Source organism: Odocoileus virginianus, unplaced genomic scaffold (assembly GCF_023699985.2).
Source record: "Odocoileus virginianus isolate 20LAN1187 ecotype Illinois unplaced genomic scaffold, Ovbor_1.2 Unplaced_Contig_17, whole genome shotgun sequence".
In the NCBI taxonomy this organism is placed as follows: Eukaryota; Metazoa; Chordata; class Mammalia; order Artiodactyla; family Cervidae; genus Odocoileus; species Odocoileus virginianus.
Genome location: NW_027224334.1, coordinates 380,202 through 406,247, shown reverse-complemented (window position 1 = coordinate 406,247; position 26,046 = coordinate 380,202). Strand labels below are relative to the sequence as shown.

At 37.1% G+C, this 26,046-nt stretch overlaps 2 protein-coding genes across 3 annotated transcripts in view; one reads left to right on the top strand and one right to left on the bottom strand.

Annotated features, from left to right (window-relative positions):
• The window catches only part of NT5DC1 (5'-nucleotidase domain containing 1), a 117,140-nt gene that overhangs the window by 15,686 nt on the left and 75,408 nt on the right, over positions 1 to 26,046 (top strand). Inside the window, exon 6 of one of the 2 annotated variants that reach the window (XM_020894391.2) lies at positions 1,560 to 1,641. In XM_020894391.2, the coding sequence (XP_020750050.1) occupies positions 1,560 to 1,641 (82 nt within the window). Of the gene's footprint in view, positions 1 to 1,556; positions 1,642 to 26,046 lie in introns of both variants that reach the window. The other variant, XM_020894390.2, reaches the window with a different exon arrangement.
• On the bottom strand, positions 2,992 to 10,021 carry COL10A1 (collagen type X alpha 1 chain). The gene is made up of 2 exons (XM_020894389.2): positions 9,860 to 10,021; positions 2,992 to 5,836 (listed from the first exon to the last, which is right to left on the bottom strand). The coding sequence occupies exons 1-2, from the start codon at positions 10,005 to 10,007 to the stop codon at positions 3,966 to 3,968; spliced, it is 2,019 nt and encodes a 672-aa protein (XP_020750048.2). The 5' UTR covers positions 10,008 to 10,021; the 3' UTR covers positions 2,992 to 3,965.

Here is a 26,046-nt window from a genome sequence, read left to right as displayed (position 1 = left end):
GCAGAAATAGATGTTTTTCTGGAACTCTCGCTTTTTCAATGATCCAGCGGATGTTGGCAATTTGATCTCTGGTTTCTCTGCCTTTTCTAAAACCAGCTTGAACATCTGGAAGTTCATGGTTCACATACTGTTGAAGCCTGGCTTGGAGAATTTTGAGTATTACTTTACTAGCATGTGAAATGAGTGCAATTGTATGGTAGTTTGAGCCTTCTTTGGCGTTGCCTTTCTTTGGAATTGAAATGAAAACTGACCTTTTCCAGTCCTGTGGCTACTGCTGAGTTTTCCCAATTTGCTGGCATATTGAATGCAGCACTTTAACAGCATCATCCTTTTTAGCATTTGAAATAGCTCAACTGGAATCCCATCACCTCCACTAGCTTTGTTCATAGTGAGGCCCACTTGACTTCGCATTCTAGGATGTCTGGCTTTAGATGAGTGATCATACCATCGTAATTATCTGGGTCATGAAGATCTTTTTTATATAGTTTTTCTGTGTATTCTTGCCACCTCTTCTTAATATCTCTGCTTCTGTCAGGTCCATACCATTTCTGTCCTTTATTGAACTCATCTTTGCATGAAATGTTTCCTTGGTATCTCTAATTTTCTTGAAGAGATCTCTAGTCTTTCCCATTCTATTGTTTTCCTCTATTTCTTTGCATTGATCACTGAGGAAGGCTTTCTTATCTCTCCTTGCTATTCTTTGGAACTCTGCATTCAGATAGGACTAGATGTTGGTTTATTTTTGAATCAGAATTACAGTCATGTGTTTGTGAAAGTTTCTGTTGAGCCAAAGTTCTGGCTTGTAGAAGTTGTTACTATGGGATGTAGTCAGCTTCTCATTTTATAGTGACTGTAAACAAATGCACCAGTCTTTTAATATTTGGGGCTTGATATAATTTAAATACTACCTAGTAGTTGGTCTCTGTTTATATAGAAGGACACTGGTTAATGTCTCCAAGGAAGCACAGGGCTGTAGGGTTGTGTATTTTCCTGTTTACTTGCTTTCTGGGTTTAAAAAGAATCTTAGCAAAAATGATTTGAATTTTGGGTTAGGAACTTCCTTCATCTCACCTGTAGAGATTTGATGCTCTTGTATACTGAAACTCAGGTAAATGTGCACAGTATTGTAAAGTAACCAGCTTTTGCGGTTTTAAGGCTGCGAGCCTTTTAGCTCCATTGATGCCATGGTACAGGAAGTGACATGTCCTGATATCTCCTAAGCTGTAACATTGTAGATTTGTTTATGTGTTAAAAGTAGTGTGTAATGTTTAGACTTCACAATGCATGGAAATTTTTATTTTATTTGGGTTATATGGGTTACATTAATATTTAGTCTTATGTATATACTTCACTATAGCAGTGATTTTCATGGAAGATATTTTTCTACAATCATATTTGGAAAAGTGAGAAGTTTATTAATCTGTTCTATTTCCTAAAACATGAATCCTTAGAGTACAGTAATATTATAGTTGTTTGCCAAGTGTTTTCTACTATGCTTAAAAACAGAATATGTAATAACATGTGTCACATTTGGATTTGGTTTTTTTTTTATTTAGCAGAACAATGGTCAAAAACCATTTGATTTTTGGAAGGACATAGTCGCTGGTATACAACATAATTATAAAATGTCAGCTTTTAAAGGTGAGTAATGTGAAGAGAGACTTTATTTATTTATTTATTTTTATTGGAGGATCATTGCTTCACAATGTTGCAGTAGTCTCTGCCATACGTCAACAGAAATCAGTCATAATTATACATATATCCCCCTCCCTCTTTAGCTTCCCTCCCACCCCATCCAGCCCTCTAGGTTGTCACAGAATGCAGGGCTGGCTCTGTGTTATATGAAGCTTCCCACTAATCATCTGTTTGACACATGATAGTGTGTGTATGTCTATGCTACTTTCTCAACTTGTCCTCCCCTCTCCTTCCCCAGCTGTGTCCATGAGTTCATTCTCTATGTCTGTGTCTCCATTTCTTGAAGAGAGGCTTTAGATGTTTGTTCAATCCTGTACATCTAATGAATTACTTAGAAGGTACCTTAATTAGGATTTAATTTGGCCCTAGATGTTGCTATAAAGTTGATCCTGGTTATATATCTGAGAGCTTCTTTTCTTCATGTCTGTTTAATGGCCATCATTGCCAGTATTCTAAGAGATGCTGTTTTTTACATGCTTACCAGTAGGACCCTTTTGTGGATACCCCAGAATTTGCTTTCTTGGCTTGGAAATGAGATTGGTGATAGCTGTCACCATTAATGTTGTAATTACAGACAGACAGGAAGAGTGAAAATTCTTTTCTCAATGCTTAAAAGCAGGTTGAGTTCACACAGAATATGAGCAGAGATCACCAACCCAAGCCCAAGTTTTTACAGTTCTATTCACAGGTTTTCTTGGGTTACACAGAGACATTGCTTCTAAGGCATTAAGACATCCCTTTATAGTGTGGTACCTGTGTGACTTGAACAGACTGTCCTAATTCAGCTGGTGGACTGATGGATGCTCACAGGCAGTGTTTTTCAGCTGAGAAAAATCAAAAAGCTTCCTTTTGATTGGCATAAAAATTCTTGCCTGCCTTTTAATGTCATTTAAGCCATCAAAATGATCCTAAATATTATGACTAAAAACATGTCGAGGCAGTGAATAGTAACTGCAGATATTTGTTCAAACTACATGTCTCTCTCCTGCCTGCTTTTTTCCTTCCTAGAAGAATATCACTGACTTAGATGATTGTCTTACTTTTCTATTCCCAGTCACCAGCCCTTCACCCTGTAGATCACATGTGGTTCTGTCTGATAGCTTTTCACAGTCCACAATGAGTGCTTGGGTGTGTGGAAATGCTCATCTCCAATAGAAGGGTATATACATGACCCTTGCAAAAGCTACCCACCACTTTATCATTTTACTTTTTATTAACTTTGTAAAATGAAAACCCTTCAAAGAGTGGTTGAGAGTAGCAAATTGCTGGTTTCAAATAAATTCAGCGTAAAAAAAATAAATTCAACATAATCATCTATTGATGTTATTTTATTGCATTGTAAATAAGGAGTAGATAAAACATTTCATGAGGCACAGCTTAAGAGTTTTAAACAGAAACATTAAAATACAGTACAGAGCAGAAATAAATAATCTTTTCATTTCTAGTCAGATTGATACTACAATTTCACTGGAATGGGAGGCCCAAGGTACATATGCTAATACTCTATAAACCCACAAAGTCATATTAACATTATATAAGACTCAAGAAGTCATTAAAACAAATTAATCACACTTGTGTCAAATAAATAAAATAGGTTAGACACCATTTCCAAGTTGTAAAGGGTATATAGAAAGCTTTCAGCAATCCACAGAAACGTTTGAAAAGGTTCATGGACTAAAGCACCTTGCATTTCAGATTAACATTAATATTTTGGGTTTCTTATGAGAGCTATAAAAAGTCTGTATGCACCTGTATACTTGAATAGATATTGACAAAAGGGGCCACTTAAACCTTTGAGTAATGCACCATCAGAAAGATCTCAGGGTACATAGTGTTTTTTAAATTTGAATATTCAAGTATTTAAGTTCCATAAAGACAGATGACATCTCCTGAATGTTTCCTGAAAATTTTCCTGTTAATTGTCAGAAACAAGACTTATTTTTAAAAGGAAATACTGAACTTCTGAAATCAAATTTGACATGATTTAGCATCACATTTCAAGGTTTTTTGCGATTGTTTTTTTAACTTAGGATGAAATTGTTAAATATTGAAGGAGTTCACAGAAAACTTTTAGAAGTTTTAGGACTGCTGACTAGAAACTCAAGAGGGTCTTCACATATGTTTGCCGTATCTGAGAGCTCAGACCTGTACTTTGGAAAACTGAAATCAGTCACATTTTTTCAGCCTACCTCCATATGCATTTGGTGGGGTGGGGTGGAGTTGGGGAATGCCTCTTCAAGCAGATTTGTGTTAGCTCGGTGGGAGCGGGCTCACATGGGAGCCACCAGGAATCCTGAGAAGGAGGAGTGGACGTACTCACTAGAGTAGAGCCCGTTGGAGCCTGCGCTGGGCAGCTGGAGCCATACCTGGTCGTTCTCGGCGAGGTCGATTACGGCGCTCCCCGAAGCCTGATCCAGGTAGCCCTTGATGTACTCATCGTAGGTGTATATCACAGGGGTGCCGTTCTTATACAGACCTACCCAAGCGTGGGTCCCTTTCACATGGATGTGGTAAGAGAAGTAATAGATCCCTGGAATCTTACAGGTGAAGATGCCAGTTCTTGGGTCGTAATGCTGTTGCTTGTTATATAAAATCTTATCGAATGGGATAGGAGTACCTATAGCGGGGTAAGCTTTGGAGAGAATAACGGTGAAAGCAGACACAGGCATTCCTGTTACGCCCTGATTGGCACTAACAAACGGCCTTTGGCCTGCCTTTACAAAGTCCTCGGGCAGGGCTGCTTGGCCTGGAGGGCCTGGAGGCCCTGGGGGCCCTGGGAGACCAGGCTCCCCAGCATTGCCCCTTGGCCCTGGAGGCCCTGGTGGCCCAGTCGGTCCATTGAGGCCCTTGACTGCTATGCCCGCTGGGCCAGGAGGCCCTGGAGTTCCCGCATCGCCTTTGGCTCCAGGGAATCCTGGAATGCCTGGTGGCCCAATGGGACCTCTAGTACCAGGTATTCCAGGGACTCCTCTGGGCCCAGCCTCTCCATTGTGTCCTGGCATTCCCTTAGCTCCTGCTGGACCCACGGGGCCTGGGAGACCAGGGGATCCTGCGATTCCAGGGTCACCTTTTGGGCCCGGCAACCCTGGGTTACCCTTGGGACCGTTGAGACCTGGTTCTCCTGGGTACCCTGGTTTTCCATCTAAGCCAGAGGAGCCCCTTTCCCCCTTTGCCCCGGGGTTCCCTGCAGGCCCCACTGGCCCCATCTCACCTTTAGGGCCTGGGAGCCCAGGGTTGCCTGGAATGCCTTTGGGTCCTTGGGGTCCCATGTTCCCTGAGGGTCCGGGCAGACCTGCTTCCCCGGGATGACCTGCTGGGCCTTGTTCCCCTTTGGCACCTGGACTCCCTGGAAGGCCCACAGATCCTCTTTGTCCCTTCAGGCCTGGCAAGCCTGGTTTCCCAAAGCCGGGAGTCCCCGGGAGCCCAGCTGGTCCTGGAGCCCCAGGGTGGCCTTTCATCCCTGGGATCCCTGGCTGGCCCGGAGTTCCAGGGGCTCCTGGCTTTCCAATGCCTTCTGGTCCTTGTTCCCCAGGGGGGCCTTGGGGGCCTGGTGGGCCGGCTGGTCCCCTTTCCCCTGGAACACCCTGGTCACCTTTGAGGCCTGGCTGTCCTGGTAACCCATTGTCACCTCTTTTCCCCACTCCAGGAGGGCCAGGTGGTCCCGTGGGACCCTGAGGACCTGGGAGACCCCTCTCACCTGGGCGGCAAGGAGCACAGTACCCCGTTTCCCCTTTCTGTCCATTCAGTCCAGGGACCCCTGGCGCACCCTTTTCCCCAGGAAAGCCCCTGGGACCTGGTTCTCCTGTAGGTCCTTGAGGCCCAGGTTTCCCTGGAACAGAAATTCCAGCTGGGCCGGGGATTCCGGGTGGCCCTGGGGGGCCCCGTGGTCCTGGTAAACCAGCTGGTCCAATATCCCCTTTTGGTCCATTGAGTCCTCTCTCCCCTTGTTTTCCTGGGAGTCCTGGCAAACCTGGCTTCCCAGTGGCTGACGGTCCCGGCGGTCCTGGCAACCCTGGCTGTCCTTGGGGCCCAGGACTTCCGGTGCCGGGTTTTCCGGGTGGTCCAGACGGGCCTGGGTGCCCTCGAGGTCCCGCGGGGCCTGGTGGACCGGGGATGCCTTGCTCTCCTCTTAGCGACACACCTGAGAGATGCACAGAGCACATGGGGTAAGCGTTAGTGATGCGGAGAAACCACTGCTTCTCAAAGTATAAATGAGGACAGGGGGTTGCAGTGTTGGTCAGACCTTTTGAAAGACTAGTCTTAAATGGTTTTAGACAATTTTACATTGTTTTCAGACATCTATATTGTTTGAAAACATACTGCTAGAGAAGATGGTTTCACAAGACCGTGGCTACCATCTTACTTTCATTACCTCCTAATGATCATGAAAATAAGCTGGGATTGAAGAATTCATTTAGAATAAGAGTGCATTGGAGGTAAACTTAGCACATTTATTTTAGGAAAATCATCTACCTAGAAAAAGAAAAGGGGAAAAAGGCATTTGATAGGAAAAGAGGGAAAAGGCAAGTACAGAATAAGGAACAGGCTTAAGAACTAAAACAACTTTCCTTCACAAAAGCTATCCTATAAGATAAAGGAGAAATGCAGTCTGTTTTAATTTACATCTGCCACGACCCTGCTGAAGACAGTTAGATTTCGGGTTTTCTTTCATTTGGTTGTTTTTGACCTCAGTACAAGGCATGAGCTCTTACATTCTCTGTTGGTGATTTAAAATTGAAATAAGGAATTAGAGAATTAATGTGCAAGGTACATAAAGTAGTATTAAAATGGTTTAATAAAATTTTCTTTGACTAATGCAAATACTGTTGATTTCATAGATCTGTGGGTCCATTTGAGCTAAATACTTCTACTAGTAAACTTAAACTAAAAAATTATTTAGTGCCTGTAATGTGAAATCTGTTATTGAACTGTAAGTGTAAGAAAAGCACGAAACATATCCTGTAAGAACCATAGTCCCAAAGGGAATAAAACAAGCATCCGTGTGATAAGTGTTTTAAGAGGTGTCCAGAGTTTTGGTTTTAGTCATTCAAAGGTGGGGTGTAACAGAGCATGGCTGGCTTTAGGATACACTATTCGGGAAGTATTACCATGTCAAAGGATCTTTAGGCAGCATTATCATATGCCTCTAGATAAAATAGTCTTTTTTTCTCAGAAATTCTTCTATAGCTAGCAAAGATGGTAATGAAGTTACTTATGTTTTAAAATATCTACTAGTGGGATTTATTTAAAATTAATATTCTGTTTAATAAATTCTCAGAAATATAGTTAGAATGTCTGTGTATACTATTAACATTAGATTCTTATGCTGTCAGAAAATGGTTCCTAGTAATGGTAGATTTAGTAGATGTCAAAGTAGTTGAGTAGTTTGCTCAAAACCCTGAAAATGACTTAGAACTGTGACTTTTGAGCTCCATCTTTTTTTGTATAAAACATGTTAATATGCTCCAGCTCCATTTAACTAAATCTTTAATGGCTTTAAATATCAAAATGAAGACTAAAATGAAATTGATATTAAATGAATTGAAAATTGCCTTTGAAAATATATTTTTATGGGTATAATTTCTTTCAAATGTTAGTTGGTACATTACTATATTTTTTATATCTTTCGTATTAATTAACTGGCATGTAAGAAGTAGTCAGCCAACAGTAGTTGCTAATGTATACTCTAGAGATGTTCCTGGTATTTGGAAAACATTTGATAACAAATGAAGTATAAAATACAGAGCATACTCATTAAAACATATACTGAAATAGGAAAGTCATTTGGGTATCTTTATATGTTGTACTAATTAGAAATTATATTTCATTTTTCAAACAAATGTGTAGTTTTATTTACCCATCGATTTTCAGAAAATGACATGAGGAAAAGGACTATGAGAAAAATTAATTTATGGGAAAGATTTCCGTATATTAGCACATATTGTTGGTGATGTTGCTGTACATATGTGATATATCTATATGAATGAGTGTTAATGCCTTGCAAATAGAATAAATGAATAAAGGATTTCTTAATGGTTTGCAGTAAAATAGGACATTTTTAAAATGCAAATCATTAAATTGGGGTTTGCTTCAGAATCTTACAAAGATCATGTCTATATAAAAATAATTGTCTTGGTCTGGTTGGAAATCTGTTTCACTGTTAAAGTAGAGAGGAAAAGCAAGTCTTGCTGTGAATGACTGAATTGAGCCCAATTTGAGACTGAAACTCCAAAGACAGTGATCTCTGTCACTTAGAATGTTACCCTGGTAGGTTCCAGGAGAGAAGTTTCTTAAATGTCTACAAAGTGGTTGATTGTGTCAGAGTATGGTTCCCGTGTACTCACCAGTAATGAAACCCTCTGCAGCATAATTTAGTGTGTTTTGACTGAGTTCTCTTTTAACCTTTTTGAACAGATGCGCCTAGCAACTGCACAGGAATTTCTTGTATATCTGTTAGCAATTCAGTGTTTCACTATATAAATCGTGGGCTTTTGTCTTCATTTAATTGCTGGTGGATAATAATGTATTTGTTTCTACTTTGTATTACCATGTAGACTAAAGTGGATTTAATAGTTAAAATATGGCTTCTAAATTTTTCATTTGTTAGCAAGATATATTTTTCACTTTTTCTACAAAAGAAAAACCAAAATGATATAGTATATTATTGTGAAAAGATAGAAAATACTTTAAACTTCTAATAGTGGTGGTGCATTTTATTTAAATTCACAACTGTTTTTTATGATCTTGTAAGCTACAGAGTCTGAATTTGTGATCATACAGAGTGTAATTCAGTGCTGCTTGTCATAGCATTTCAAATTGTGTTTGTTGCTTCAAGCAAAGTATCAAATTTTCTTGTCTTTTATTCTTTTCCTAACTTTTTTCTTTCTCATACTGTATTTGTATTTGAGCATTGAAAGGTATCTATTGAGTACTTATGCATTTATTTCTGATCATTAAGCTACCTTACATGAAACATTTAAAATTTCATCTTTCTTCTTAAAAAGACAATCTATTCAGTTTTCTAAAAATAGTCATCTCCAGAAGCATAATTTTTAAATTTTATGACAACTATTCTTAGCTTTATAGGATAAAATATGTAAGCATAATGGAAAGATACTACGGAAAAGAAATTTGAGTCCTACAGTCAGTTCATATTATTCAGTGTAATTCAGTAATGTAGCAGGCAGTTTGTGCCAGATAGCTATTAAACGAAATTGGTGAATATGAACCCAAAAGTTGCCCTTTTTTGAGGATTTTTTAGTATTTTATATACATGATATCAGTACTCTTCATAATAGTCAAGAAAGCTGAGCAGATGAAGAACAGATTCAAGAACAGAGTTAAAACTTACCTAAGCCTCCACCACCAGTTCTAGAGTAGGAGGAAGAGGAAGAGGAGGAGAGAAGTAATAATCAAAGTAGAAATAATGGAAGTAGTGTGAAAAATAGAAGCAGTAGTAGTAATAGCTAACCCTTTAGCACTTTATATATTAACTTAATTTAAGTCTCAGAACAGCCCTTTGAAATAGACGCTCCTTGTTTTACAAATGAGTGAGCTAAAACCTCGAGAGGATAACTAACTAACTCAGGGTTGCATGAAGCAGTTAGGTCTGTGCACTTAACTGCTCAACTAAACCAGAATGCATTAAAAAAATTATGAGAATTGCTACTTCATTTGCCTATTAAATTTCTCTTGAGGGGATCTCATGTTATTTGACAGCTAAGACTCAATTTTGTATGGATTTGTAAGCTAGAAAAATAAGTTGTAAAAAGAAGTGTGTGTAAGCATTTAGATATATAAACCTGCTACTCTTTTTGTGTACAATGGACAGTTATTTTTGGTTAAAGCAATTTGAACATGACCAATTTGGTTGGATTAATATGTCTAGATTATGGGTAATTATTTGTGCAAAAAGCACACATTTGAGGGAAAAAATTCTATACCTAATATTCTCTAGGTATGTCTTTCTGCTATTCTTGTGTAAAGGATATGGATGTTCTTGAATAGACCTACTTTTATCATAAATCATTTTGGGCTATGTAAGGAATTTGAAGGTAATTTAATGCCAAATAAAATTTAAAAAACATTTTGCTAAATAGATCATTAAGGTTATATAAAGCAACAACCCACTAGTTAATAGAGCAAGATATGTAGTTCAATTTACCTTTACCCTTTATGGCATAAGGGATGAAGAACTGTGTCTTGGTGTTGGATGGTGGGCCTTTTATGCCTGTATATGTTTGCTCAGTGTAAAACACTCCATGAACCAAGTTCAAGGACATTAGCAGCAAAAGGGCTGTTTGTGGCAGCATGTTCTCAGCTGGATTCTGAAAAACAGAAAAGAATAATTTCATATAGCTTCATTATTGACCTGTTTTATTTTTCTAACATTGCATAGATGAATTCTTCATCTACTTTTTAACCTTACTCTATATATCCTGAATATATTCCATAAATTGAGAGTTATAATTTTGTTAATTATACAAATATATGTCTTAGTTGGTTTTGAAAACCACATCCAGATAATCAAGTGGGAAAAAAAAATGATTTCAATAAAAGAAACACAGAAACTGCAGTTGGATGTCTGTATTAAATAACTCAGGATCTTTGATACAGACTGACGTTACCAATAGTCTCAAAAACACTGAAATTCAGAGTACAGCATGTTTTTGCAAATATAGTTAATTAAGACTATATTTTACAGACAGCTACAAATTAAACTTTCTTAGTGATTTTAGTGGAAAGCCATTATTTTAAATCCCAAAAAAACAAATAAGGGAGACTTTTCCCCAAATACGCTGACATGGAAATCTACCGGCAGACTTACCCGGACTCTAGGAGCTTCTGGAGCTGGTTTCCTACCAGCACTCGTGCTTTCCTCTGTGCCCAGGGGAGCACTGCAGAAGATGCACTCTCCAGAGCTGTCCTGAAGTATTTATACTGTTTTTTCCCTTGATCCCTGAGGTTACCCTGAGTTTAAGCTCCTCCCCCTGCCCCAGAGGTGGAAAGCACTAATTATGGTGGAAAGTTCTATTGGGCAGGCATACAAGATCAGGTTGGGCTCTTTTTCCTTGTTTTCTTATTGAAAAATAAACTCTTTGTCTTAAATATATATTAATAATTTTAGCAATGGACCATCTTTTTCTGTGATTTTATTTTAGAAGTTATTACTCAGATGTTTAGGTTGTTAGTTCATGATGGGGTAATCCTAGCCCCTTTATTTTTAGAACGCACCTTCTTGTGTTACTTGGTTGAAAATACTTGGGACCATGTAAAATAGGGAAAGAAGTCTTTTGGAGGAGAGTGTGGGTTTAAACCATCACCTAAATTCTTCACTTATTACATAAAGCCATCAATGTGTCCATGAATGTTGCTAAATTTTTATGAAAATAGCATACCCCAAATCTTATTTTTAGGCTTGGAAGAAGCACAATGGTGAAAATGTAGGTATGCTGTCTTGTATTTCAGGATTTTTAATGGAAGCCCTCAGACGTTAATAAGAGAAATATAAAATACGGTTAGCATATAAATATTTTAGTTTTTGCATTTAAATATTTAAAAATTTTCAAACAGAAGCAAGACATCCGTAAATTTAGAGCTGGCAGTGTAATTACCCTGAAGGATTTAAATTCATTGTTCCCAACACTCTACTTACTGTGTTCGGTAGATAGCTTCAGATTTTATTGCTTAATTTTGGGTTTTATTTTGGAGTTGCAGTGGAGGAGGTACAAAAACTCTTAACTTGATAATATCATATCATGTCCATTTAAATGAGGTTGCTGTGTTCATTTCAGAAAATAATCTTCAGACTTTGCTTTGAGATTTTTGAAAGTATTATCAGTTTACCTTGCAGTTTCCTTCAAGGATCTTGAATCAGTTCAGTTAGAAACATTTTATCCCCCCCAAAGATGAAAGTAAATGTTACCATTGTGATTTTCAGTAGTTAGTGTTCTCTTTAACAATAATAGGAGACTCTTAAATCAGTTTTCAGGATCCTAAAGAATCTAATAACAGCAAGTTGAGAGGCCAAATTCTGATTCTTATTTCATTTTGTCATTTTGGAGCTAAATCACATCCACTTTCCAGATGAAGTAGGTGAGAAGGGAAATTCCATAATAATAAGCATAGGTATGTCTTTTTGAAAAAAAATCTCTGTAGAATTAAAGTGGTGTGGATTCAGGATTGATCAATAATTGAAATTAAATGTTTGACCAGTAGATGAAATAAGGGTTTGTTCTTTTTCTTCCCTTCCTCCTCCCCTGCATGTAATTTTCTGCATGTATTTTGAACTAAGCCTTGCATAGCACCTTGTAGAAATATAAATGGATAACTCATCTCACTGCCTTCTTTCTTAACTCTCACTTTCAGACCTTTTATTAGTTGCTAGATTTAAAAACTTACTATGTCCCATATGTCTCTATATAATATTCACAAATTCATATGAAATATGACTTTTATATCAGTTCTGAGTAACAGAATTGAAAAGTTTATATTGTATTTTCTGATCATTCATTTTTATTGAGGTATAGTTGATTTACAATGTTATATTAATTTCTGCTGTATGACAGTGTGATTCAGTTATACATACACACACACACACACACACACACACACACACATTCTGTCTTTATTCTCTTCCATTATGGCTTCATACAGGATGTTAAATATAGTTCCCTTTGTTATGCAGTAGAGCCTTGTTGCTTATCTGTTCTATATATTGTGATCATTCTTTCATCACTAGAGAATTATCTGTGGAATAATACTTTTTGTAATTATGCTCTGTCCTCTACTACATCTGTGAGACCACAAAAGATAAGAGAGAGAAATGGCTGCCTTCCAGGTACTGTGGTTGGTTCTCTTGGAAAAGATTTTGAAAAAGTAAGTGGGGTAACATCATGGACGCCCTTGAATACTAGGTTATAGAATTTGTTTTAAAAGATTTATTAGAAATGTATATTCCAGTATTTTTATGTGTATATACGGTGACACATACTTATTTGTTTATAATCGAGACTGATACCTTGTTCATTATTATTCACGTGAAAATTCAAAGATTAATTCTCAGCTCTTCATTCTGTGCACCTGTGTAGACCATGTGTTTATCTGTGGTTGCTCCAACTATTTCCAGAACTTTTCACCTTAACCTCTCTAGGTGTTCATTTTTTCATCAACACAATGAAAAGTTTGGATTAGTTTCTAAACTCCTCCCAGCTTTAAAATTAGGTAATTCTTGCACTTGAGGTATTTTGCTGTTTTCTGTGGTGAGACGGTGGGCTTGGCTCCATTTAGTAATTATTACAGACAAAATCCATACCAAGTGGTCACATGTCTTCTTTGGGGGATATGTAAATATATGTGGGTATCTGCCATTCTATATTCCCATTTAATTTTGGGAAATGTGGTGTCTTTATTGAATAAGCCTTGTACGTTCAACCCTTTTTGCAAATAGTGTGTTTATTTCAGTACAAGGAATCTGACTACTGTTTGCTTTGTTAGTCACATAAAAAGCACTCTCTTGTCCAAAACAGATTGTAGAATCAGAATATTTTCTAGCTTCACCCCACCCAATTGTGTATTTAAAGCTATTTTTATTCTAGGAGTTTACCTGTAGCTGTTGGAAGTGACTAGACTGTGGCTTTATAATGAAAACGTATTCTACTTAAAGAACAGAAAGTCATGCTCTTTAAACTCAGCGACCTAAGTGTTTTTTTTTTTTTCAATATCAAATATGAAGATTTTTTTTGCACACTAGCATTTAGCTGCTGTTAGGCTCACATGTTCATTTTCACTTCCCAGGTCATCATTAATTCACCAAGTATTTCTTGAGTATCTTCTACATGTCAGGTATGGTGGTAAAGGACCTGGATGAATGATGTTCAGCCCCCACCCTTGTGGCGTTTAAACACTGTAGGTGGTTCTCAACCTTCTTTCCACACTCCACAGTCCTGAGGGACACAACACAGTTCCTTCTGTCTTTGGGATTCATTAAGATAATGGTTCAGAAACTGTATTTTGAAAAAGCTCCCCAGCTGAGCATGATGGACTTCTAAGTTAGATTGTCTTTGTCTGATATCAGTGTTCTGTTACCAGCTTGTTCGTATTAGACACATAAATTTTGTTGTTTTTGTTCATGTGGTTTTTACCTTTACTGTAGAAAAATTTAGTCGTATCCATAGAAGTAGAGAGAATGGTAACCATGAATGTACTCACTACCCAACTTAAAGTAATCTCAAGTCACTCTCACTCAATCCTTCCTCTATTGACCCCCACATTTTTAACAAATCCCATGAAAGAAAGTGAAAGTGAAGTCGCTCAGTCGTGTCTGACTCTTTGCGACCCCATGGACTGTAGCCTACCAGGTTCCTCCGTCCTGGAGGGGTTTTCCAGGCAAGAACACTGGAATGGGTTGCCGTTTCCTTCTCCAGGAGATCTTCCCAACCCAGGGATTGAACCCTGGTCTCCCACATTGTAGGCAGATGCTTTACTGTCTGAGCCACCATGGAATATATTGTACCAATTCACCTGTGAAATTTTAGTATATTTCTCCTGAAAGTAAGTTATTTTTCTTTAAAATAGTATTTTCAGCATACACCCAAAATTAACTGTTTCTTAATATTATAAGATGCTTTAGTTCACTTCAGATTTCTTCAGTTATATGTGTATACACACGCATGTGTATATATGGATATGGATATACATACATACTTACAAATGTGTATAGAGATACACAAACACATATGTAGTATGTGTGCTTAGTCACTCAGTTGTATCTCATTCTCTCAGTGGCTGCAAGGACTGAAGCCCGCCAGGCTCCTCTCCATGATTTTCCAGGCAAGAATACTGGAACAGGTTGCCTTTTCCTACCCCAGGGGATCTTCCTTACCAGGGATTGAACCTGTGTCTCTTGAGTCTCCTGCATTGGCAGGCAGATTCTTTACCACTGGCATCACCTGGGAAGCCCATATGTAGTATACATACATATATTCATAGTTTTTTATTGATTATTGTTTGTTCAACGTAGATTCATGAATTTCCCTGAATTGATATGCCCCTGTGAATGTAGGTTTCTTATCCACATCTCTTTTTTCCCTTTATAGCTTATTTGCTGAGAAACTGGGTCCTCTCACCCCCACAGTTTCCTACACTTTGGATTTTGCTGTCGCTTAACATGCTTCTCCATACGCTGTATTTCCTGAAAAATTCGTAGTTAGATCTAGAGTTTCAGTTGGATTTAGGTTTGAGATGTACACACACAAATACTTTTTGGCCAAGGGTACTTTGTAGATCCAGTGGGTGTTGTGTATTTTAATCAGGAAACCTTTCATTGCTAGTTGTGTGTGATGTTGCTAGGAATGAGCATTACCTAGATACCCTAATTCTATCTTTCCTTCTTTGTTTATTAGCTAGAATACATATGTGTGTGTGTGTAATCCATATATATAATACTTACAATCCATATACATATATATTTGGGTTTCTAGGTGGTACTACCTGTAAAGAACCCACTTGCCAATGCAGGAGACATAGGAGAGGTGGGTTCGATCCCTGGGTTGGGAAGATCCCCTGGAGGAGGGCATGGCAACCCACTCCAGTATTCTTACCTGGAGAATCCCCATGGACAGAGGAACCTGGCAAGCTACAGTCCATAGGGTTGCAAAGACTTGGACATGACTGAAGTGACTTAGCATGCGTGCATATAAGTATATATTTACATATGGGTACATGAGCCAAAAGGTAAATTCATGTGTAATTTTGTTAAATATTATGATGTCCCCCACCGTAGGTGTTGTATCATTTTTCATTTCCACCAGCACTGTGAGAGAGTTCCTGTTTCCCCACAGCCTTGCCAATAGGATGAGTTATTTAGATTTTGTTGACCTTCTTGATATTTGCTCATTTTAGAAATGAATATTGGAGTCTTGGCCTGCCTAGTAATTTTCATTCTTCTTACTAAGTGTGTGACTGAGCACCTTTTCATATAGTTAAGACCACATTTCTAGCATACTCCTAGAAGTGATCTGTTTCCCATAAACAAACCTCTTTTTATGATATAGTTTGCATATGTTTTCCCCAGTTTTATCTTTTTAGTTTACTCATAAAGGTTTTTGTAACATTTGAACTTTTTACATAAACTTTTGATGTAGAATATTATTGTTCTTTCAGAGACTCAGAGCTATAAGGAACTTAAACGTTATCTAGATCAGTCATTTCATTCTTCAGAGGAGAAAACTAGCTCTCTCTCATGAATGTCGTTTTCCCTGATGTTTAATTGAGTTGAGTTTCTGAAGTAAAGGGCTTTTGATGATGAAGCCCATTGAGGTAAAACACCACAGATGAAGCTCATGTGTTCGTGGCCTTACCCAAGCAGGATACTGACTTTCCTGTTCCTCTAATCCTTCAGTCTTTTAAGCCATGGAAATGAGGAAAGTGCCCAGAAGTTTAGTGAGGGCACTTGGAGACCCACAGCTTCCACCACCACCTAGCTGTACCTCATTCCTCTTGAAAACATTTTAAAAGAACATTCGTCGATCCTATTACATAACCCAAGAGCTAAAAATGATCTATTTGTGTAAATAAGCTTATGTGGTTTAGTGGCTAGATAGCTGCTGAGGGCTTGAAAGGAGAAATTCATGCATAAAGACAGGTGTTGATGAAAACCCCTGAAACTTCAGGCCAGGTCAAGAAAAACTGAGAGTCGTTTGGAAAGTTTGAACAAAGGCTTCGTATTCTATTTTCTGTGGTGCATAAATTGCTGCATTATTTAAAGAATTCATAGTTTTATGTCTCAGGTGCTTAATGAGATCACCATCTTTTCATAGTAACCTGTTGAGTTTAAAATATAGAGCTTCTTGTCTCCTTGACCTAAAATCTTCAAGGATCTCGGCCAGCCAGCAGGTTCTCCTCCATTCAAGTGTGTTCCTATTTTATTTACAAGTTCAGCTTCTCATGTGCAGTCTGCTAAGTTGGAAGGAGAAATTAAGAGAATTAAAGTATTCATTGGAGAAATCATGGGGTGATGCTTTTTATTTATATCTCTTTGCGCCACTCCCCCCATTTATTATCATATACAGAACAACTCCACGATCACTATCCATTAGAGGGTGTGAAGCACAGTTTCTGTAGGCAGCAACACAGACCACCAAGAAACCTGTCTTCAAGACTGATGCTCCTTGCAGCAGTAACTTGCTCACGTAAACAATTAAAATACAGCCTGCAGTTTTCAGCTGATGTAATGCTGAGGCTTCATCTACTTAGTGTTTAGTCAGACAACTTTGCTACCTGGCCAGAAGACCTCTGCCCTCACTGTAGACTCACGCTAAGAGACTACTCTTCCTGCCGTGTCTGGCTCCCACCATGCACCCTGGTTCCCTCTTTAGTAAAATCCCTCGTTTGCTTGCTTGCTATCAGATTTTTAAAGTAATTACTATTTAGAGAACATGGAGAAGATCGAAAATAAAATTTCTACAGCATAGGGATATAACAGCTATTAATAGTAGTATCTCCTCTTCACATCCCCCCCCACCCATGACCTGTTTAGTTCTAAGCTTCTATCAGTCATCTTTAATCACCTGTGTCAAAGTAAATCTTGCTTCTGATCCTAGTAAGGCTGAAATGTAGAAACTGTATGGTCCTAGCCTGTTTTCTTTTTATTTGTTAGGAACTTTGAAAGGTGAGCAAAGATGTGTGTGAAGTGGTAGAACGATGTCTGGGAATGCTCAGGAAATGTGAATGATGATGGTATCCACCCTGATGTTGAAGAATTAAATACTTCTGACATTATATTTGAACCTCTTCATAGTGTTAGTCTTCCCCAGTGTTTGTTGAACTTTACATCTCTACTTTTGTGCCAGTCACCAGTTTAGATGCTGCTAACCTGGCTTCCCTGGTGTCTCAGTGGTAAAGAATCTGCCTGCGGTGCAGGAGACATGGGTTTGATTCCTGGGTGGGGAGGATCCCCTGGAGGAGGGCATGGCAACCCACTCCAGTGTTCTTGCCTGGTGAATCCCATGGTCAGAGGAGCCTGGTGGGCTACATTCCAGAGGGCACAAAGAGTTGGACACGACTGAAGTGACCTGGCACACAAGCAACCTGCTACTGGTGATCTTAATCTCGTGAAGGAGACAGATGCCAAACACAGCCTCGTACAGCCTTTGCTCTGGCTTTTTTATAATCCAGATTTCATGGATTCTGGTATGAAACCATCTTCCAGATCATCACACTTTTTAATTGTTTATGAATGTAATTCAAGAACTACTGGTTATTTACCACTGACGCTCCATTCTACACAGATAGTGCCTGGTACAGAACATGGACCTTGTAAATATTTGCTGAATGAAGGAATTAAGAGCTTTAGGAGACCAGATTTCTGTGTTTATTGAGTGTGGGCATTTTGTCTCATATTTGTGGGCACTCGGGTGGATCCTTTTGCACAGTGTTGGTTTGAATCTGAGTCTTTTCAGCCTCTGTTTTACCTTAAAATAACTCTCAATTCTTATGGAAGTCACAGCTTCTCACATGGCTTGGGAAATTAACAACTGCTTCCCAAAGCCATTTTGCAAAAGAAAGTTAACTGTGGCTTCTGTTCTAGCGACTGTGTACCTTCAACCCTCCTACTGATAGTCAAGTTAGAATTTCAGAGTAAAATCTTCCGAAGATAGTGTTTCTCAAGGTAGCCATGGTGGGTGTGTAGAGTTAAGGGTGTAGGTATAGGAGAGGGGCTGAAGAGAGAGAGAAAGAAGAGGAGCTCATACTCTTGGGAATTTACAGGGATTTCTTTAAATGTCTCAGAAACCTGAACTGTATAATTTTAGAGCAACAGATAACTTTTAGACTAGCCTGTGCTTTATTTTTCAAAATTTTCCACCCATCCATACCTCATTGATTGTTGATTTACCAATTCATTCAAATCCTCAATGTATTAAACACATATGCCAGGAAATAAAAATAGGCTCATAGACTACTGACAGCATTTATTAATTCTTTCCCTGCCCAGACTACCTGTTAGCATCTTCTTTCCTGAACGTGACCTTTAAAGGGAAAATAAGTTACTGTTCGGAGGTTGAGTTATAGATATTTTAGAACATTAAATTTTATAAGATGAAAAATTTGAGACTCACATTCAGTATCATCAAAAAATGAATATTTGAGCTGCAAGAAATGCTAATCTTAGTACTAGAAACTGATATTTACATTTTGTCTGAAGCAGACATAAACCCTTTTTTATGACTCATTAAGTCTTCCAGATAACAATAATTACACATATACACACACACACAGTTGTATTTATTAGCAAACTTATGTTTGAGCGGAATTAACTTTTTCCCATTAAAACCATAGGTAGTACATCACTTCATTATTTAATGAACAACATAATATAATTTTGATAATTTAACTTATATTACCAAAAATATTTTCCTTAAGTTATACTTAATATTTACTCTAGCTTCATTATACTTTAATTCAATCAAAAAATACTTCTTAGATAAACCTCAGGCACTGCTATAGCTATGGGTCATTCCTGGTCCCTGGTCATGTTTTGACAAATACTCTTATTTACTATACCTAAAATTTTTATGGAGAATCAAGTGTCTTAGAGTTTTGAAATACATTAGAAGATGTCCCCCGCATAATTTATATGTATTAAGCTTGTATGACATGCTAGATACAATTCTAAGAACTTTGCATTATTATCTCATTTATTCCTTGTAGCAGCCACATGAAGTAGGTACTATTGTTATCCCCATCTTTAGACATGAAGAATTAAGGCTCAGAGAGGTTAAGGATTCTAGCCAAGATCACACAGCTGGTGATGATAAAGTTACTGCTTTCTGTAGATATGTCTCTTAAGGATTTACACAAGACCCAGTATAATTTTAAGTATAGTACTATTTAATTTGAAACTATGTGTTGGCCGTTCTTTGTCAAGAATGTGTATGAAAGTGTAATCCCATTACACTTGCTTTCCAGGTCAGCTTCTCAGATATTGAAAGAGCTGTGTTGTTTTGGTTCTAGATTATTAGCTTAGAATTTGCTGATTTAAAAAGAAGCTAATTAAAAAGCAAATAGTGCTAATGTTGTTGTATTTGCTTTTATCCTGAGGAACTGTTTTTTACAATTATTTTTAGCCCATTATGGTCTTTTAAAATGGTTGAAAGACAGGGTGGCATTACTAAAAGATGCTGTGTTTTGGCAGATGTTTAAATTATTAACTTATATTTTAATCCTAACAATGGATAAACTGTTGCAAAAGTTTGAAGCCTTTTTCTTGTGTAAAAAGAGATCTCTAAGTGGGGAAACCTTAATGTGGGATTTTCAATCAGAGAGTTCGATGGTTTTTAAAAGAAAAGGCAGAGAGCTTTTTATAAATTGATTTATTATTTGAATTCTCTTGCTAATATATCCTGGGTGACCTTTGTTTGGCCTCCATCTTCAAATGTTATTATTTCTCTAGAGTTAATATCCTCAAAACAACTCAACTCTGAGCTAAAGGTTAACCAAAGTCCTATCTTTAGTTCATTCCTGACCTTCAAATGGAAACATCATTTTTGAGTTGTCAAATACAACATAAAGAAAGGACTCACTTTTCCTGTGATTGTATTGGTGCCAGAAACCTAAAATACATTTTAAATTAGTATCACCCTATTTTGAACTGGGACCAATTACATGGTTATCAGAGAATTTTTTTTTTCAAATTTAGGAAAAGCTTCTAAAAATTAATTTAGCAAAAGGCATATTGATCATATTGTTGTTGCTTAGTTACTAAGTTGTATTTGAGTCTTTTGCAACCCATGAACTATAGGTCGCCAGGCTCGTCTGTCCACGGAATTTCCCAGGCAAGAATACTGGAGTGGGTTGCGATTTCAAGAGGGAATTGTTAAAGAGTTTTGTAGCCTGTGGGGAACAGGCAACCTTATCTAATATTTTTTTTTTTTTTTTTGGTGGGGGGAAGCACTCTAGTATCAACAATTTGTGAGTATTAACTTACTGACTTAAAATTCTGTTATTTGGTACAAATGTTGATTAAACTCGTGTGGATTTTTGGGTAATAAAACCATGTTTGGGATAATACCATTTAAAAGCTGACCTCACGGTAATACTGAGAAATAATTGTATTTTAGAACCATCTATGTTAGGGTAAATTCTGAGAAATAACTTTATTTGAGAACCATCTGTACTTAGACTTTATTTTACTCTCAGAACTGATGCATCCAAATTCTTGTCCATTTTAATGCATATTGTGTCCTACAGTAAAACAGTGTTGAACTGCTTTTAAAATGCACTTGACTTGCAGTGTTGATAAATTCATGAGAGTTTTTTAAAACATTTTGTATGACAGTAAAGAGCTCTTATGTCTTTTTACATTTAACTTTTATAGCACTTTAGGGTCTTATTATTCAACTGAAAAGTGCGTATGTGGGGCACTTCAATGAGCTATGGTTCTTTAGGTATTTTTTTCATGAGAGGAAAGTAAAAAATAGGAATTTAATTGTGTTTTTCTTAACAGACATTGTAAATACTAAGTCATCGTCTTCAAGGTAAGGGCCATTTGTGTAGAAGTTGTCAAGACCCTAGTGACACCCTTGAGTTTGTCAAGCCAGTGGGTGGCAGAGTGGAGAGTTTAGATGCCAGGTTCAAATGCCACACTGGTGTTTTCCACAAGAGTGTACAGTTAGGTATTTTTAAATATTCCTCTTTTGTGTAATTTCCTCTTCAATGGATCAACTTAAGCTGGCGTTCCATCCCTTATAAACTAGCTGAGATGCTGACATCCCAGTTTTACTTCTTGGCTGCCGTTCTTTCTCAGGATAGAAGCAACTCTTCTGCTTTTCTGGCCATTTTATGCCAGTCTCCTTTTTCTGCCTTACCTCATTGCTTTTGACAGTTTTCAAGAACAAGGACCCCCTTTTTAATATTTAAAATTGAGAAAGTTTTGATGCATTTATAGCATATATAATTCTTTATAACTGTGTAATTCTTTTCCACAAAAAGTGAACATATATGTATCTGCCACCCACCTAAAGAGACCTATATTATCACTATTTTTGAAGCCCCAGTGCCCACCTCTCTGACTTATTCCCTGTGTTCCCCTTGTAGGTAACTGCTGAATTTGTGTGTATGTTATTCATCTGTCATCACAGAAAGGATAGCCTCCCATATCCCACCCCTAAAACACATACATAGCCCACAACGTTTTTCATTGATGTTTTAAAATTCTGTTTAAAAGGAACTATAGCATGTGTGAGCCTCTGCACCTTGATTTTCTGATGTGACATTATGCTTTTGAGATTGGTCTGTGTTATGTATGCGGCTGTTTGTTTGTGTTCTATTGCTATATAGTTTCCCATCATATATCAGAATTTATTTGTTCATCTGCTGGTGGATGTTTAGCTTATTTTTATTTGTTTGCTCTTAAAAATAATGCTGCTTTAAACATCTTTTTACATGTTTCCTATCTATCCACAAAAGAATTTTTCAAGTAAGATACCTATAAGTGGAATATTGAATATACATATTTTGTGTTTTCCTGGATTGTTTGGTAAAACCATTTTATGTTTTACCAGCAGAGCATAAGAATTACTTGGTTTCACCTAAATTTTAAGGTTTATCAGTCTTAAAGATGGCTATAAAGATGCTGTCTCATTAGATTTTTATTTACATGTTTCTGATTTCTAATGAGAGTGAGCGTATTTTCATATATTTATTGGCAAGTTGTGTTTATTCCTCTCTCAAATGCCTGTTTGTATCTTTGCCCATATTTTTTGAATTGTCTTTTCTTGTTGTCGTCATTGTTTTTTGAGCATTCCTTCTGTGTTTTGAATATTGATTTTCATTAGTTAGTGTTTTGCAGATATATGGCATCTTATGTGTTGTCTGCACCTGTCTAGCCAAGGGAGACCCTATTTTTAAAATTAGCTCATTGAGATCCAGTAAGTTATTGTTATTATTCTTTTCCCAACTTTTAAGTGGGACTCTATGCCACTCTATATTCAAAGAAAGACACCTCTTTGAATGATGATAGAGAATGTTTCACTAAATTTTAACTTTTGTTGACTTTTTTTTTATAAGAGATAGGTGAGCATTCTTTTTACAGAATTTGAAATTCTAGGTTTACTTGAAAAAGTTCTGCATAAATCATCAACGGAAGTTTGTATTCGACATTTGAATTTAAGGAAATGTTATTTTCATACAATAATAAAGCACCACATTTTCTTTATCAGAGTTTCCAACAGCAGAATGTTTCCATATGAGCATTTTTTTGATCAGCATTTAATTAATGAAAATTCTCTTAAAACGTTCTAATTGTTTTAGTAAGTGATTTTCTGAGAAAAGTATGTAAATGTGGTATGTTTCTAATCTGGAAAAATAAAGAGGAATTCTTTTTACAGGAAAAATCTGAAGTTGCTTGGATTAAAAAACTAAAAAAAATACTTGTTACCTTATTTTCACTTCATGGCTGATTTCTAATGTGTGATACAAATGGACTTATTGCTAGAATAATTCCTTTTTTTTCTTTCCTTTTTTTTACTTTCTTATTTATATGAAAAGTACAGTTTTTACTTTCGTATTTATAAAACTTTAAGGGGGTAAATAGATTCTCATTCTAAAATATGAAACTAATGTTAATACAATTCACAGGTGTTCCATTTTATTTTTTAGTATTTAGAGGGCCAGTTTTAGGAATTTAATTTTAAAAGATAATCCCACAAACTCTGTTTTATTAAACATCATGTTTGCTTTTTTTAACCTAAAAAAGTCATTACCTGCCAAATTCTTGGGAAAAAATAGTAGAGATTGCGTTGAGTTGAAAAAAAAAAATTTAGTAAAATAAAAATCAAAGCCACATACAGCCTAATTGGTCAACTAAAAAGAGTATCTCCTGCTTAGTTTCAGGTTTCATATTTTATATATTTCATGTATCATCAGTGTCAGTTCCACTATCAAAGTCATGTTTTTTCCCCTTGAAATATGTTAAATGAACTTGTAACTTGTGTCTCATAATTTTGTTGACATTGTTGGAATCTGAAAATAAACATGTACAGGAAAATGAGATGGTGTGTGCGGTGGAAGCTAAACTTCATGCTTGCGTGAGGTCTCTCTGTAGCGATCCGGGCATTTTGATAGAATGGTAACTCAGAGAGGCTCATGGCAGTGGCTCAAAATAAGCAGGAAGCAGTCAGTGAATTTATAGTGCTCTTCAGACCTTGAAAAATAATTTGGCACTGCCTTTTTTGTTTCTTTTCATTTCTTGTTAACCGTGTTCTTCAGACTGCCGGAGATGCAAGGTGCTATATTTACTAGCTCCAGGAGATAGCTTCTTATTCAAAGCTCTTTGCTCCAGGTGTCTCAGCTCTATGTGCCAGTCTGATGTGGACATCAGGTGGATGCCTCACAAAATCTGGGTTAACTATTCTCTTTTATGTTTTACTGTGGGAAGAATTCATGGATACAAACATAGATGTTATGGTTTATATCTTATTTGGAAGAAGGCTCTAGTTCTGTCACACATATTTTGCTATTACTATGAAATTTCCAGAGACATGATTTTTGTTATTTTGTATAGTATTTAGGAGTGATATCAAAATACCTGACATTTTACTCATTCTATGATAATAATTAAAGGAATTTTCACTGACATAAGTAAAGTAAGGAAGAATAGTACTATATTTTTCTGCGTTTTTATTTTGATTTATTTTTTCAGAATGAATTAAACCTACTACTTATAGGTTTTTTTTTTGCTCTTTATGAAAACTACCTCCCAGGTTGGATGTATGAGACAAGTGCTCGGACCTGGTGCACTGGGAAGACCCAGAGGGATCGGGTAGAGAGGAAGGTGGGAGGGGGGATCGGGATGGGGAATACATGTATATCCATGGCTGATTCATGTCAATGTATGACAGAAACCACTACAATAATGTAAAGTAATTAGCCTCCAACTAATTAAAAAAAAAAAGAAAGAAAACTGCCAACAAATTACACTGTCCTTGTAAGCCATATGTGAAGAATGTGAGTGTGCCCTTTTTTTTTTTTTAATGACAAGTGATCATTTTATGGATAAACCTGTAAGGAAATAAGTCATTTACTCAAAAAAATTAACTATAATGATTTGTTTTATTGTACTCAAATCAAGAAAGGTTATTGCTGTGTGTCATTAATTGCAGTTGGCTGAATTTGTAGCAGTGTTTGTGATGTATTTTCTCTATTAGATTTTAATCTATAACAATAAGATGTTTACAACCCTTTATAAAAATGCTGATGTGAAAGGGATGGCCTTAAACGTCTTGACAACTTGGGGGAAAATTTCTAGAGATTGGAGCTTTTTCATTATGCTTTTCAGTATTAAGTATTGTAATAGTATTTGATTATTTCACAGATAAGTATGGTCACTGATTTCTGAATAATGATGACATTCAGGACTGATTTATTACTGGTATTGGCCATTCTGCACTTGAACATTATATATGTACTTCTAGGGTTTTATGCTTCCCAGGTGGTGCTGGTGGTAAAGAACCCACCTACCAATGAAGGAGACGTAAGAGACAAAGGTTTGATTCCTGGGTCAGGAAGATCCCTGGAGGAGGACATGGCAACCCACTCCAGTATTCTTGCCTGAGAATCCCATGGATAGAGGAGCCTGGTGGGCTATAGGGTCACACAGAGTGTGGGACAGGACCGACCTAACTTAGTATGCACACACTAGGGTTTTACATAATTGGAGTCCACTTCATAGGAAAATATAAAATAACATTTGTTTTTGTTACAATATTAAAATATAAACTTAAAGAGCACAGTTTCCATTCACATGCACTAAAGCTGCTAAATATGTTTGTTGAAAACATATCTTTTCTAGTTTTCTATATTACTTAAAGTAAAAGATTCTAAGTTTAGAACTCAAATATTTGAGTGTATTTAAGTTAATGTTGATTTCAAATCAGCTAGTCACTGGACTCTTAGAGCCTGTTTTAATCCACACCAGACTTTGTGACACATCCAACTATTTCTTAAGACTTCAATACAATCTTTAAAGGGACTGGATGTGATAACAGGAAGGGAACCAATAGTGAGCCAATGGCATTGGTCTCTGACAGCTTAGAGCTAGTTCACCATAGCCCAGCCACAAATATGCATGATAGGAGAATGAGACCTCTCTTTGGCATGTAGTTCAAAATGAGACTTTTTTTTAACCGAAGCATCTTAGACTGACTGTTGTCTGCACAACTCTGTTGAAAGTTACTGGATTTATTTTAAAATGAGTTTGTTGCCAGCAGCGGGGGGACAAGATCTGAGGAACTAGAGTAAGGATTCAGCTAGAGTATGATGTTGAAGTATTCTCAGAGTGAATGAACAAATGAT